The sequence below is a fragment of the Macaca fascicularis genome, chromosome 2 (genome assembly GCF_037993035.2).
Source record: "Macaca fascicularis isolate 582-1 chromosome 2, T2T-MFA8v1.1".
In the NCBI taxonomy this organism is placed as follows: domain Eukaryota; kingdom Metazoa; phylum Chordata; class Mammalia; order Primates; family Cercopithecidae; genus Macaca; species Macaca fascicularis.
Window position 1 is genome coordinate 147164718 of NC_088376.1, and position 16625 is coordinate 147181342.

At 37.8% G+C, this 16625-nt stretch overlaps 1 protein-coding gene across 3 annotated transcripts in view; it reads right to left on the reverse strand.

Annotated features, from left to right (window-relative positions):
- Positions 1-16625, reverse strand: part of RAD18 (RAD18 E3 ubiquitin protein ligase) — an 81049-nt gene that overhangs the window by 26257 nt on the left and 38167 nt on the right. For 2 of the 3 annotated variants that reach the window (XM_005547693.5, XM_045385852.3), the window contains exons 8-10: positions 11476-11552; positions 10141-10201; positions 177-317 (exon numbers count right to left, since the gene is read on the reverse strand). In XM_005547693.5, coding sequence (XP_005547750.3) covers positions 177-317; positions 10141-10201; positions 11476-11552 — 279 coding nt within the window. The remainder of the gene's footprint in view (positions 1-176; positions 318-10140; positions 10202-11475; positions 11553-16625) is intronic. The other variant, XM_045385853.3, reaches the window with a different exon arrangement.

The following is a 16625-nucleotide window of genomic DNA, read 5'->3' on the forward strand; positions in this document are numbered from 1 at the left end:
CCGCACAGTAATAAATCTAGTTTACAAACTGCTACATGAAGTTTGTCTAAAAATACTTTTCCTCATTTCAAAGAAGTAGGAACTCCAAAGTAAATTTCCTTGGTTTAATTTTCTTTTCATATTAAAAGTAAATAATGAAATTCAACATATGTCTGTTTTTAATTATAGTTTCTTACCCATGCATACAGAAGATAGCTTTTCTGTAGATTCATCTTCTTTTGTTATTGTTACTGTTTTTTGTGACATTCCAACAATTTTCTTGTATCCTTTTCTAGCCTGATCCACCAGAAGCTGAAATTCACATTTATGTTTCTTACCTGAAATTCAAAAGATCTTCACAGTAAAGCTAGGACAATGAAAGTTAACCATCTACAACTGACAAAATGAATACCAAGAGGTGTACAAGGGATGGGCGTGGTGGCTCACGCCTGTAATCCTAGCACTTTGGGAGCCCGAAGTGAATGGATCACTTGTCAGGAGTTCAAGACCAGCGTGGCCAACAAGGTGAAACCCCATCTCTACTAAAAATACAAAAAAATTAGCCGAGCGTGGTATCACACGCCTGTAATCCCAGCACTTTGGGAGGCTGAAGTAGGTGGACCATTTGTCAGGAGCTCGAGACCAGCCTGACCAACATGGTGAAACCCTATCTCTACTAAAAATACAAAAAAATTAGCCAGGTGTGGTATTGTGTGCCTAGAATCCCAGCTACTTAGGAGGCTGAGGCACAAGAGTCACTTGAACCTGGGAGGCAGGGGTTGTGGTGACCCGAGATCACACCACCGCACTCCAGACTGGGCAACAGAGCAAGACTCTGTCTCGAAAAAAAAAAAAGAGGTGTACCAGACTGCTCAAGAACAGCATCCATAGGAATCACTTGCAATAAATTTAAAAGCTACCAAGCATAAGAATACAAAGGGCTGCAGTGTCATGGAAGATTCTTTTTATCTTCTCTCTTCCTCAAATACAAATATGGAAACATGATATTCCTAGTTTGCTACTCTAGGTTTCTTCCCAAACTCCATTCTCTAGAGAGGCTTTTACATAATCATAAGAGCAAGAAAGATGCACGCTTTCTTAAATATATACAAATGATACCATTCTAACTTCCAAGATACAAGAGTACTAAGAGTATTCACTGGATCTAAAATAGAAGCCTCTAGGAAAGTTGAATCATAATAACAAAGGATATCCACTCCAGCTCTTTTTTTTCTTCACATTTCTGGCCTGTTTCCCAGTAGAGCGAGCCCCTTTAAGATTCTAAGACCTCTCCCAACCAATTCTACCTTATCTTAGGATACTATACTAACTCGAATCTTTATTTACTACCATTTTAACATCTTTGAATATAATTAACCCTGACCTCAAGATCACCATTATTAATGTATCAATTTGTTCAATAAAGAGCAGCCAGTCATCATTACTGCATGGACTTTAGGGCATGTATTTGTGATTCTGAACCATGCAGCTGAGGTTGCAGTTTACTTATCTAGCAATGTTAAACACTTAGGCCACAGTCCAAAGTAATGTCATAAATCCTGTAAAATTTTTAGACAGAACCATACTACAAATAGTTAAAACAAAAATTTGACACTGTTTTCGTACAAAAATCAACAATGTACTTTTTATCACTTGGTTTCTCCCATTTTCCTTAGCACAATACTAAGGCATAAGGAATTTACTGGGTGTAGGGAAAAAAACTGAGCTTCAGTTGAACTATGGCATTGTCTAAATCTACTCTCCCAGGATTCCAGACATTCACTGCCTTTGAGCTATGGTATATGTTGTAGATAACTGAGAGCAATGGAAAATAATTCTTGACTATAGATATGCAAAATCCTGTTGGGTGGAGGTTCAACTGACTTCCGTCCTCCAATGTGGAAGAAGCCAGTTTTTTGCCCATTATACATTCATTTCAATGTTTTTCATCTGTAAATGTGATGATTCTTTGGCTCCTTCTTTGATCACCTCATAATATCAGCCCTCTCTCTACTAATGAGCTTAAATCTTTAATAAAAACACATGTTCGTTTTACATCCGTATGAGAATGATGTTACTTGTTTTTGAAAATTATCTTTTAACACGAAAAGAGAAAAACTAAATTGTGATGCACAAGGAAGAAAATAGTTGGATTCCTATACGTGAATATTGACAGGCACAGCAAAGACATTTAGGAAAGAATGCTCCTAATTACAATATTTTTATGTGTATGGTACATGTATGAAAACTTCTAGTGAAACTAATGTGTTGGGCTATAAAATGTATGGTACATTTTAAATAAGAGACTCATTAAAATGTCAGCAAAAGAAATATATCCTGGACGTAAAGATTACTGGAAAAAAACTAACTCTTTAGAAACAAGTAAGATCCTATCTAGGATACAAGCTAGGTGATTTCTTTTAAGTACTCTACGCACTTGAGGATAACTATCCTGTATTTCTCTGGCTTCTTGGAATCAATGGGCTAACACTACCACCATCATTATGTAGTTTCTATTAGGCTAGGGTGACACAGTACTATGGGATCTACATAATTTAGTTAGACCAGGTCTAAGCTATTTTCCTACTAAGGCCACTCCACTGTACACATAAAGACTGGAGATTTAAGAATTAGTTAAGAAATTTGCTAAAGTAATAGAATTAACAGTTAAGAAGGCTTAATGACTTATCATCTTCTGAAGTAATAAAATCCCAGATTTAAATCTAATTACCCCAGAGCTAGGCTGGAAACCAAAAGTAAATGGCAGCCACTACTCTGGCTTTAGCCAGAGAATTCCAATAACCCCTACTCAGAAAATGAAAAATGTCAACAGATCAAGACTAGTAACATTGTTCCCACTTACCTCTTTACTTCATTTTAGAAGATTTGCCATTTGGCAAGGAGTACTGTAGAGTTTAAAATCTCAGTTCTGGTGGGTATATGTCCTGAATTTACCTCTTAGAAGTTTTAAGTGGCTCAGCTAGTCGTGGGAGTGTCCATGGCTAAGTACACATTCAACCAACTCATTTTCTTCCCGATTTTGAATACTTGGATCATTCCATCCTTAGTTCCTCTCCAAGTTTAAATGTAATCTTTTTTAGTACCAAGTCAAGCCCTTCACTCCCTGATCACTTTAACTACTCTTCTTCAGACCAGCCCTTACAGTCAGAGTGTCTCTGGGTCTGCCCAAGAACCCAGAACCCAGTGGCACAAAAGACTAAAAGCAGGCTCTCTCAAGAGTAGAAAAGACTCACACCCTTCTACAGTGATGCCACTGAGATACTTCGTCCACTTTAAATCAAGAAATGAGTTTGGAGTCAGTGTTTGCCAAAGTAAAATCCCATATATTTCTTTCACCATCATACCACCTATTATAGCCAACCAGCTAAACATGGATGAAAAACAGAGTTTAACAGTTATGGCTAATGTTCACTACAGGCTTATTCATCTAGCCCTGAACTGACTAGTGACACTTTAATTTCATGATCATAATTCTCAAATGGGCATTCAATACTGCTGTACAACTCTTGCACCTTTCTCTAGTAAAGTTTTCTCTACAATACTCCAAAATATCTATCTTACACTTTCTTCTCTTCATTCAAATATTCAACACTCCCCATGTGGCCCCTCTTAGTTAGTCTCGCACTACTTTGAAAAATATAGAATCATTCTAACAGAAACTCTGTCATCTTTCAAGCACCAGTATAACTTGTCTCTGCACTTATGCTCTATTTCCCTTGTTCTTACCATGAAACAACTGTCCTTGCTATAATTAAAGGCTAACCTCTAACTTATGTTCGGGATTCCATCATGAAGCTGTGAACAGAGAGACTGTGCCTTCGAACCTAGAGTGTGAATTATGAAAACAACTCAGTAAATCCAGACCAGCATTTTTTTCTTATTGAAATAATAAAGATAATAAAAAGTATCAGAATGCATTAAAAATGGAAAAGGCAAATACCATTTTGTGAAGCCTTTGTTTCAGTCACGTGTATGTATACAGTTAGTAGTGATATAAAATGTATCTCTCACTGTGGGTTGTAGTCAAAAAGATCAGAAAGCCACTGAGTTAAATATCTCCCAATTTAAATAATAAACTTTTAAAAAAAAAAAGCAAACAAAACCCTCCCTTGACCCAACACCCCTCCTCCAGCTATGACCCTATTTTTCTGCTTTCCTTTACACTAAAACCTCCCCCAAAAAGGTGTCTACCTTAATGGTTTCATTTCCTCACCTCCAATTTGGTCTCAATCAACTCTAAATACTTCTGACCTCTAAATACTTCTGAGGCTGGTCTTGTCAAGGTTTGCTGCTTCCAAGCTGTGAAACCCCTGTTCCCTTCTATCTCTGTGAAATGTAATGTTGTCTGTTCACAGCAACGTTTGGCCTAAGTCATGATTTGTTTTCTCTCTATCTCAGAGATCACAGTCCTATGCTACCTGTTTGTTTCCTATTATCTGAAAAACCATTCAACATTCACCTGGTTTTCTAGGTTTTTCTTTTTTTTTTTTTTTCATGGAGGAGAGTAAATATAGTCTCTGTTATTCCGTCTGGGCTAATAGAAATCTCTATTTTTATTTTTTGGAGAGGGGGAAACAGTTTTTTTTTTTTTAATCAAAATATGTTATTTATGCTAACATGTAATGGGTTCATTGTTAATATTTTTGAAATTTCTTGGTTTTAATTTCTTCTTTGACCTATGGGTTATTTTGAAATGGATTATTTAACTTCCAAATATTTGGCGACTTTCCCAAGGGCTTTGTTACTGATTTCTAATTTAATTTCACTGTGGTCAGAGAATGTATTTTGCATGCCAAATGAATACTCAAGGTGAACTCTCTGCAGATCACTGGGTTTCTCCTTCCAGTACTCCGTCCTGCAAACTCTAACTCCTTTGGTTCCTCTGATCTCTCAGCTCTTTCTCCTTAACTTAGAGTCTCCAGGCTTTGCCTGGAATACCCACTTGCCCACACTATAGCCAGGAAACTTTAGTATAAGGCTCATCACATTTTTTGCTTACCTCTCAAGGATCCCTATCCTTTGGTGCCCAATGGCCAGTATCTTGAAAATTGCTATTTCATATACTTTGTACATTCATTTTGCTTGTTTTAGGTAAGAGAGTAAATGAAGCTATTCCATGGCTGGAAACAGACATCCCTAAGTTTTAATTGATAATGTGATACATATTAATAGATATGACCCACATAAACAAAAGCTCTTTGGTGTCCTTGAGATACAGAATGGCTGGGCTCCTGGCTAAACTCCACCCTCAAGCCTGGGACCTTGGCCCTAAGTGAAAACAGCTGACCCCATCTCGCCGCCCAAATATTGCCTTTTTGGTCTGCCATGCTTCTATCCTTTGCCCATAAAAATACTTCAGCTGGCAGAGCAACACAAGCAGCTGATGCAAGCAGTCAGAGATGCAAGCTGCTGAGCATCGGGGATACAAGCAGCTGAGCACTGCAGACTACAGACAAATGCAGCTAACTTCAGATGCTGCAGCTTCAGGGAAAGACCACCTTCTTCCCACATCATCCCCTTTCCAACTTCCATCAGCTGCCAGCCATCACCCAATAAAATCCTCCACATACACTACACTCCAATCCATCTGTGCAACTTCATTTTTCTAAGATGCAGGACGAGAACCCGCGTGCTGAAAGGGCAGGGGCTAGGATGCTGCTATGGGGCCTGCACAGAGCCTGCTCCCACCAGAGAGGAGCGTCCGGCTGGTTCCAGCATGTGTTCCCTCTTGCAAGGAGTGGCCAGCAGTGGGCTGAGTGAAAGGATCTACTCCAGTTCCCGCCCACGAAGGGGGTCAAGGTCCAGGGAACTATCCCATCATATGGGGGCTCATCCAGGATATGACAAAGGGTGAGCTAAATGTGGAATTGTTGGATCTATCTCTTTTCCAAGATCCTGCCACCTCTCTCTTTCCTTTGGGTAAAAGGAATGTTGATTCTGTTTCCCTTCATAGAGGTCTAGCTGATCTGAACTGGGGTAGAGATACAGTGATTAAAGGAAACCATTTCCAGAGAGCAAGAGGCTCTTATCCCAGACCCCCAACCCCCCACTATTCATTTTAAGCTTTTTTTTCTTTTCTAAGCGAGACAGTTTTTTCCCCAACCTCAGGACTTTGCTTATGATAGGGAAATGACAGAGGAGCCACCCCTGAGGTCATTAGGATGAGCCCTAATCCAATACAACTGATATGTTTATAAAAGGGGGAAATTTGGACACAGAGACACACATAGAGGGAAGATGATGTCAAGAGACATAGGGAGAAGATGGCCGTCTACAGCCAAGGAGAGAGGCCTAGAACAGATCCTTCCTGCACGGCCCTGAGAAGCTCAGGACACTTCGATCTTGGACTTCTAGCCTCCAGAACCCTGCTGACACCTTGCTCTTGGACTTCTACCTTCCAGAACCACGAGACAATAAATTTGTTATTTAAGCCATGCAGTCTACATGCAGTACTTTGTTTGGGCAGCCCTAGTACACTGATAAAAACACATTAATTAGAAATTAATTAGAAATAAGAAACTAATTAACTGCACAATAAATAACGATTATGACCATTTTATCAAAAAGTTAAACTTTTCTTATATTCTTCCTTGCTTTATTTTTTCACTTATCACTTTCTAAAATACTAGTAAGATATAAACTCCAACAGAGTAGGCTTTTTGTCTGTCTTGTTCATTCCTATATCCCCAGCTCTGAGCATAGCATCTGGCACATGCTAAGTACTAGAAAAACTTGTGATGGTTGAACGAATGGAATAGTACTATGAAAAAACACAAGATAATGTAAGTACATATAGAAAGAAAATCTTACCTTGTCTGAGATCACAAAGGGTTTCCCAGGGAAACTACAATTGAGCTGATTGAGAGTAGGTAGTATAGATAGGGGTCAGAAGCAATTAGAGAAAGACATAGTTCCAGACAGAGAGAAGAGGGTAACAAATGCCCTAAAACACTGAAGGACTTGGTAAAGGAGGTAAAAGATATCCAGAGTGACTGGAATACAAGGAGTAAGGGGAAGAGAAGAGGCAAGGCTAGAGAGCTCAGCAGGTCCAGATACAGGAAATAACAGACTTTACAAACTCTAGCTTAAGAGAAATGGAAAGTCCACTGAAGAATTCTTTATAATGGCAGGAGGGCAGCAAGGCAGAAATGGCAATGATGTGAAGACTCAGCAGTTCTGGAAGACAGTTTTGGCTTCTGAGTATTAGGAAGGGTCAAGAGTAGATGGGGGATGACAAGAAAGCAAAGTGATACATAAGAAGTGTATGGACTCAGGGGATATTTACAAGATAGAGACTGACAGAACTTGATGGTGAACTGAACATGGGCAGATCAAGAAAAAAAAGTAATAAATGAAAGATAAAGAATCAGAATGGCAAGCTAGTTATTAGCAACAGTGCTGGAAAGCAGAAAACAATGGAAGGATACCTTTGAAAATTCGGAGAAAAGTATCTTTTCAACCTAAAGTTCTACAAACAGCCAAATTATCAATCAATAATAAAGGTGTTATTTCCTGTTATGTATGGAATGTTATATATCTCAAGAAATTCCCCTACACCAGGGGTGTCTAATCTTTTGGCTTCCCTGGGCCACACTGGAAGGAGAATTGTCTTGGGCCACACATAAAATACACTAACACTAACAATAGCTGATGACCAAAAAAAAAAAAAGAAAAAAGAAAAAAAAATTATCACAGTATTTAATAAAGTTTACAAATTTGTTTTGGGCTGCATTCAAAGGCCATCCTGGGCCACATGCGGCCCACGGGCCGCAGTGTGGACAAGGTTGCATACACCCTTTCTCAGGAAGTTTCCTGGAAAATGTACTCTACCAAAACAAGGCAAGAGAAGAGGGAGACTTGGAATCTGGAAGAAGTGAACCAACACAGGAAGGAGGAGAGCAGAATTCCCAGAAAGCTGGTGACAATAAATTCCAGAGAAGCAGCCATGTATTAATAGAAGGCATAAAGGGCAAGCACAGTAGACTGGAATAGGACAACAGAGACTAGGGGTGGCCCTAGGGGAGAAGTTCTTGAGAAAATAATGAGTTATAATCAATGTGTGTAAATGTACTGGAAAGTGATTTATACTTCTGTTGGAAGGTTTCGAGATATATTAGTACTAGGTAAATAGTTAAACAAATAAAAGAGAATTATTAATTATAAGAAAAACAGGGCTGGGCACAGTGGCTCATGCCTGTAATCCCAGCACTCTGGGAGGCTGAGGCGGGAGGATCATGAGGTCAGGAGATCAAGACCATCCTGGCTAACACAGTGAAACCCCATCTCTACTAAAAATACAAAAAATTAGCTGGGTGTGGTGGTGGGAGCCTGTAGTCCCAGCTACTCAGGAGGCTGAGGCAGGAGAATGGCATGAACCCAGGAGGCAGAACTTACAGTGAGCCAAGATCGCGCCACTGCACTCCAGCCTGGGTGACAGAGCGAGACTCCATCTCAAAAAAAAAAAAGAAAAAAAAGAAAAACAGAATGTTTTGATGAAACGAATTATAACCATCTTATGCAAATTGTCTGGCTTGAGCCATAAACAGTGTATCTAACTTAATACTGATCTTACAAAAACTTATGACATAATATTTAAAGGATGGAAAGGAAGCAAAGGTAGGGCTCAGGATACATAAATGAGCTAAATCTCCACCTTTCATATTAGCACATCAATAGTTAATGTGAAATTGAAAAGCTTCAAGAAATAGCAGAAATAATACCTTTTTATAAATTGTAAGGTAATAACCAAAAGTAGCGCCAAAAGGTTTGATAGTTGTTCCCTCTAGGGAATGGGAATAGAGGCACGTTGTTGGAGGAAGCAAGAGACTGCTCTTTTATATGATAAGCCTCATAAAAAGTAAATGATTAAAAAAACAACATGTAAAACATTAATAAAATGTTTAAAAGATGAAGATATATCAACGGTATAGTTAGAACCTGACACTAAATCAAAATGTATGAAAAAACTAAAAGGCTAAGCATCTAAGCTTTGTGAAGCACTTGACTTTTGAGGTTTATTTTAAGGTTAAATCAATTAATTTAATACCATCTATTTAGTAAAGTTACTTTTTAGATATCTAAGTGGTGGGCAATGAATATTTTCTTGACTGTATACAGTCCAAATTTTTCTTAATATGGGATAATTATTAGATGCCACCCTTTCAGTTATTTAAATTACTTTCTCCCAATGCAAATTTTCTGGTTTCCTTATTTTCACAGGCTTTATTTTTACAGGCCAATTCAGTGTGATCATTTGATATTCTCTTTTGTTCTCCTTTCTAAAAAATCACTCTGGCATCCTAAAAGTTGATCAAAGAGGTTCACATCATACTTATCTGTCTAGCAACAGAATAATGACTTTTGTTGTTCAGTCCATAATCCAAGACTCCTCTAGGGTCCTTTTCCTATTCTACCAAGGCACAGGCGATCACACCTACATCCAGTGCAGGTGTGCTTCATCCTCCTTCCCACAATACATCACTACAGAACCTGGGCCTTCAGAGTTTAAGAAATGAAGAGAGAAAAAAATTATCTTACCTCAATTAAAACACACCATGCCTGGGAATACTGATTCAGTGAACATCTATTAACCATCTACTGTTCGTCAGGCACTTAAATTTAAACTAAAAACCAACCAATCACACAAAGAATAACAGCTATCCAATTGACAAAACAGTAATGTGTTAGCCCTAGGAAAGATATACACAAAGACATTTAAGGAAAAGGAAGTGATAAAGTTGGGAGGTTGCTAACAAGCAATAAAATGAAAACTATTTTTGGCACAAATATAGAAGCGTTGAAATCCTATACAGAAGTATTGTTACTGAGTGGCCTGAGGACAGGATAGAACCTCCATATGTTTCCATTTTAAACCCAGCTTCTTCTCACAGAGATGCTCTGAGAGCAGCTAATTAATATTTGCAAAGCTCAAAGTAGAATGCTAGTCATAAAAACAAAAAAGCAGGCACATAAAATACAAAAAAAGTCACTAAGTAACACTCAATTAAAATTCAATCTCTTAAGTAATGTTAACAAAAGTTTGAATTGAACCTTAATATAAAACATTATCCTGAAAAAATTACTTAAGATGAAAAACAGCAACCGAAGCTCTTTACAAATAAAAAAAGTCACGCAACTTACGATATTTACTGTGAATTTCATCTATTTCCTTTTCTGTTTGGTCCTTTGTAAAAACCATTACCTAAAATAATCAAAAAAAGTCTGAATAAAAATCTCCCCAAAATGATAAAAAGGGAAATATTACAAACTTTCAAATCTCAAATGTGAGTGTTTAAAATAGAGGAAAATGATCTGTCATCTGTTTTATATAGACCTAGGAAGAATCATTCCTATGGACTTCCCTTAAATACCAGAAACAGTATACATTTTACTCATTATTTTTTCTTATCAGTAGAAAATGCAACATGATTCAATTATATATTAACAAAATAATAAATTTTCTATTTTCAATATTTAATTTTCCACATTCATTAATACAACAGGCAATATTTGAAACCAGAAGACTGATGACACTTAGCTGACTATCAGTAAGGCTGATCTTCTTGTCTGCCTTCTCTCTTTCCAACCTAACTTCTCCAGGTCATTATAGAAAAGTAGTATGTATAGAAAATGCAATAATACAAAACACAGTAAGTTAAATTTCTAGGTCCACTTTTTAAATCTCAGACTTAAAAGATCAGAAATCTACTTCCATAATTCACTACAGTTCTCACCTTACAGTTAGCACACAGGTAATAATAGGGTCAATGTAAATCCCATTTTTGTTCCTACTTATTTGGCTATAAACTTACTTTCTTAAGGTAACCATTGCTTTCCTTACAAACACACTACAGATGGCCTACAAAAAAAAAGAAGTCTACTTGGAAGAGACCAAAACACTTCCTCCAGTGTCACAGGACACAATGACTATTTTCTGCACTGGTATCCTGTCTTCAAGTTTGGGGCCATCAAGCTAGTGGAAGGCAACAGTGAAGAATTTTAGGTCTCTGATTCTCTCAAAAGCTCAAGAGAATACTCCATCCTGAAATTACTTAATTTATCCTCTTACAATTACTTAACATGTCCATAAGTATAATCATAGAATTGCAGAATGCCAGAGCTAACAAGGAATCATAGAGGTCCCTAGCGGTAGCTTAGAGGTCCTTAGAGGCAGTTTATCGAACACAACCAGCAGAGAAAGGACCAATATCAAAGCTGCCTGATGCACAGGCATAGGCATTTTCTATAGAACTCTAGCTCATGAACAAACTCTACTTTGAATTGCATGTTGTACTAGAAGACTGCTAAGTACAATCAAATATTGTCCTAAAAGGAGTTGCAAGTAAATCATAATACACTAAGTGGAAATGTTTTAGTAAATGAACAAATTTAATAATGGTTTGCTTTAATTTTTGTTGGGTATTAAACTTTCTTTCTTCATTTCTATCCAGATACTGAAATAGCCCATTAACATACACTTTCATTGAGTTTACTAGCTTCAAGACGCATCCTAGTCTTCTCCATATTTTCGATTTCTTGAACTATTTCAGCAGCTGTTAAAATAAGAAAATAACCACTAGGTTAACTACTTTTTTTTTAATCACTGTACAGTAATTATTTAAGTTATTAACATTAGAAGATGGGTGACAGGTATATGTGAACTCTCTGATCTATTTTTACAATTTTTCTGTGAATCAATTACCATTTCAAAACAAAAGGTTAAAAAAAACCATGAAGTTAAAACACTGAACTCTTACACATGCACATGTTGTTCAACGTATAACCAGAAGAGTAAAGTCAAGTCACTTTGCTTTCTCCTTTGAATATATAGGTCTAAACAGAAGTCTCAATGAAAGATGAAAATTAATTTTTTAGTGTGAATTCAATTATTAGGGGATGTCTGCTCAAATTCCAATGTACTAAATGCAGTACAACAGGCTACTGTTCAAGGAGAGAGAAAGGTCTACAAATACCAGGAAAAATGTCCTTGCCTCCAGAACCTTTGTCTGTAGGTATGGTTACCAATTACACACATAAAAGAGATCTGGAATACACCCTGTCACACATTAAATGCCTTTGAATGCAAACAGCACAGAATTTGCAAATGCTATCTTTCTGCATCCAAAGTCAATACATTAAAACTGAAATGCATATGGTATGAAATAAAAATTTACAATCCCTTACACTCATTTATACTTAAAAATTATATCTGGAATTTGCTTCAAAATAATCCATGGAAAAAAGGGCGTAAATGGTAGATAAAACAACATTAAGATGGTGTGATAATTGTTTAAGCTGCGTAGTAGGCATATGGGGAAATCAGTAAACTCTTCTCTCTATTTCTGTATGTTTGAAATAATCCCCTATACAGTTTTATTTTTTTTAAACCACAGACCTTATGAGGATCATTTAAGAATGCAACTGTCTCAATATAAAGTTTATGTTTTCCAAGCACTGAGAGGTACCTTTTGCCTCCCTGATATTGTAAAACCAGTAGAAACAATGTAAACAATCTCCCTGTGAACATGACCAGCTAGTGGTTCTCTCCTTTCCAAAATGAGTCATGGAATAACATGAAAAACACAGGGATCATCTGCATTCTATCCAATCCATTAATACAAGTATCACTAAAGATAAAGAACATCTGGCATATCCTCTTCTAAGATATTAAGAAAACTATATTAGGATTGGGTAGAATTTAGTGGCTTAAATCTTTTTCAGGGAGATTTCTGATTCTGTTTAGGTTGTAGAGAGCTATAAATAATTAGCTATAACCCTAATGACGAGAAAAAGCTGGATAATTTATAAAACTATAATTTTTCTTGAATCCATCAGAGCTAAAGTAAGACGGCAATCAACTACCTTGAAACCTAAAGAAAGATGAGTGCCTTAGAGGAGAGGGGGATCATGAGCCCTGGTTGACATAGGGCAGTACACACGAGAAAAATTGGTACCACTCTATCTCTGGGTAAGATTTCAGCTAAACTTTTTGATAAACTGCAAAAGGCCAAGGGTGAGCTACCATGAAAATATAAAAACCCTGGGTGGCTTGGACACAAGGGGCATCACGTCCATTTGCAGGCTATTTTCTTTTCTTTTTTTTTCTTTATTTTTTGAGACGGAGTCTCGCTCTGTCGCCCACGCTGGAGTGCAGTGGCGCGATCTCGGCTCATTGCAAGCTCCGCCTTCTGGGTTCACGCCATTCTCCTGAGTCAGCCTCCCAAGTAGCTGGGACTACAGGCGCCCGCCACCATGCCCAGCTAATTTTTTGTATTTTTAGTAGAGACGAGGTTTCACCGTGTTAGCCAGGATGGTCTCGATCTCCTGACCTCATGATCTGCCCGCCTCGGCCTCCCAAAGTGCTGGGATTACAGGCGTGAGCCACCGTGCCTGGCCTTGCAGGCTATTTTCTACAGACCTCAGTGGGCACTCACAAGAGTCCTCAGTCTCTCTGTAGCTCACTGGGGAAGGGCAAGAAATTAGAAAAGATCTCCCTCCAGATCCAATTCTGGCAAAAGAGAATCACCCCCACTGCAGGACGGACATGAAGCCCCAATCACATCTTTATCCCTGAAGAAAAAAAGCATTAAGCCACTGACGAAAGGTCAGCAAAAATGTTATCCCCAGAGCATAGGTTGCTGAGGGAAGTAAACAAAAACAAACAAACAAACAAAAAACCCCCTCTACCCCTCAGGAGGACCAGGAAACCATTCTGGGCCCTGCCCCGTAGAGGATCTCTGCCTCTGGCAGTGGGAGAGGGGCAGGATTGCTGAAAGAGCCCCACCCCTGAGATGCAGGATTGAAAGACCTGCCTGAGACTGAAGCTAAATCAGAGTAACAGAGAACCCTCCTTTTCTCCCTACCACAAACCTAGCATGATCCAAGTGATACATAACAGCAATCTACTTCTAGGAGAGAAATGAAAATGGAGAGAGACCCTCTCTGAGGCACAGGCTCACAGGGAAAACCTAAGTTGTGAGTGATATATAGGTACATTAAAAAAAAAGAGTCTGGCACCTCAGACTCTTACCTATAATGTCTGGCTTTCAAGGAAAACTTAAACATGAAAAAGCAAGCAAATGATGATTAAGATGATAAAGGATCATCTTTATCAATACACATGAACAGATAGGGCATTTCTGTAGAAATTACTTCAATAGAAATCCTTTCTTTTAGAAAGAATAATATGGAAATGTTAGATATATAGATAGAGATACATAAAACCAACACAGTAACAGATAACTTGACTCAGCTAAGGAAAGAATCAGTGAACCTAAAATTGGATTGGTATTATCCAATCTGAAACACAGAGAGAAAAAAAAGGAAAAGGAAAAAAAAAAAAAACTGTAACAGAACAGCGCCTCTAAGAGCTATAGGACAATATCAAGAAATATAACATACACATAATAGAAATCACAGAAGAAGAAAGAAGGGAAGAGAAGAAATTGTTGAAGAACTAATGTCTAGAATTTGCCAAATATAAGAAAGACACCAAACCACAAATGCAAGAATCTCAAAGATCAAGCAACACAGATATAAAAACAAACCAAAAATGACAGCAACATGCACATAGACACAAAGAGAAAATCATGCAGCCATCAGAGGAAAAAGATACATTATATAAAGAAAAATCAAGAATTACATTATACTTCTCATCAGAAATTATTCAAGCCAGATAACAATAGAGTGACATCTTTAAAGCATTGGAAAAAAGCCTCCCAATCCAGAATTCTAATGAAAATATCTCTCAAAAGTGAAAGACAAAAACGTTCTGAAGCTAAGAGAAAGTATTATTAGCAGCCCTCCATTACAAAAAGTATTAAAACAAGTTCTTCAAGTAGAACCAGAGAGAAACTTACCTAAGAAATGAAAACTGGTGAAAATGGTAAACATGATGATAAGTATGAAATACACTTTTTTCTTATTTTTAACTACTCTAAAAGATAACTGTTTAATGGACAAACAATAGCAACGTATTGTGTTAATAGTATATGTAAAAGGAGTTCATGACAATAACAGTACAAATAATTAGGAGTTGGGAGTATACTGTGAAAAGTTTCTTACAAGTGAGGCTGTATAATTACTTGACTGTAACTAATGAAAGATGTACACTGCAAACCCTAGAGAGACCACTAAAATTTTTTGAAAAAGAGGTAAAGTAATAAGGCAATAATAGAAATAAAATATAATAATAAAAAATGCTCAATCCAAAAGACAGCAAAAAAAGATAACAAAAAGGAGATGGAACAAAGAAAAAAACAGCAAGATATTAAATTCAAAGCCTACTGCATCAATATTTCATTAAAGAAATGGTTTTAAAGCACCAATTAAGAGGCAGAGAATGTCAGATTGGATAAAAAAGCAAGACCAAACTATATACTATCAAAAATAACCCATTTTAAATAAAAAGATAGGTTAAAAATAAAAGTATGGAAAGAGATGTCTCATGTAAACAGTCATGAAAAGAAACCTGGAGGAGCTTTATTAATATGAGGCACAACAAGCTCCAGAACAATGAATGTTATTAGGGATAAAGAAGGAAATGAGGGGCCGGGCGCAGTGGCTCATGCCTGTAATCCCAGCAGTTTGGGAGGCCGAGGCGAGTGGATCACCTGAGGTCAGGAATTCGAAACCAGCCTGACCAACATGGTGAAATCCCATCCCTACATAAAATACAAAAATTAGCAGGGCATGGTGGCTCATGCCTGCAGTCCCAGCTGCTCGGGAGGCTGAGGCATGAGAATCACTTGAATCCAGGAGGAGGAGATTGCAGTGAGCTGAGATGGTGCCATTGCACTCCAGCCTGGGCAACAAGAGTGAAACTCCGTCTCAAAAAAACAAAAAAAAGAGGGAAATTATACCGTGATAAAGGGTCAAGTTACCAAGAAGACATAACAATCTTAAATGTGTTTGCTCCTAAAACAGAAATTTAAAATACATTAAAAAGTATTTCTTGTTCCAAACAAGATGGATTAGACTCATTTCTCCACTAAGTACAACTAAAAACCCTGATATATAACTGACAACTGTAAGAGAACTCTGGAAAGTACAAAGAGGAAGATGGACTGGCTAAGACCTCAGCATGTGAGGAATGACACTGTGGTGAGTTCCCTGAGGTATCTTTGTATTCTGTATCTTATAGACTAGGCTCTGGAAAAGCCCAGAGACATCAAGAGGAACAGACAAAAAAGCTTCAAGAAAAATCTACTCTTACTAAGCAAAGGACTGAAAAAGAGGGTGCCCAGAAACCTTCTTGATAATACTTGACCTACCCAGGCAAAACCCTGCTGATGCTCCCTGCCCTTTGCAGTATTATCAGAGAGCAAGTGGGGAGCGTGGACTTCTGCCCATTAACCAGAGGTGGAAGGGGTCCTAGTGCAGGATGTCCTCCCATAGCAACAGTGTCGGTCTAGTGAGGAGCTCAGACTTCTACCCCCCATCCAATGATGGCAGGTGACAACTGCACCCTCTCAACTAGTAACTGAGGAGAGAATATCAAAGAGAAGGAACCTGGAGAAAGAATTCCTTCAGCCTGTGTAGAGCATCCCCAACCAACATGTGAAATTGTTTACAATTAATATGCCAAAAGGTTTGAAAACTGAACCACAGTGTGGAATATCAGGTAT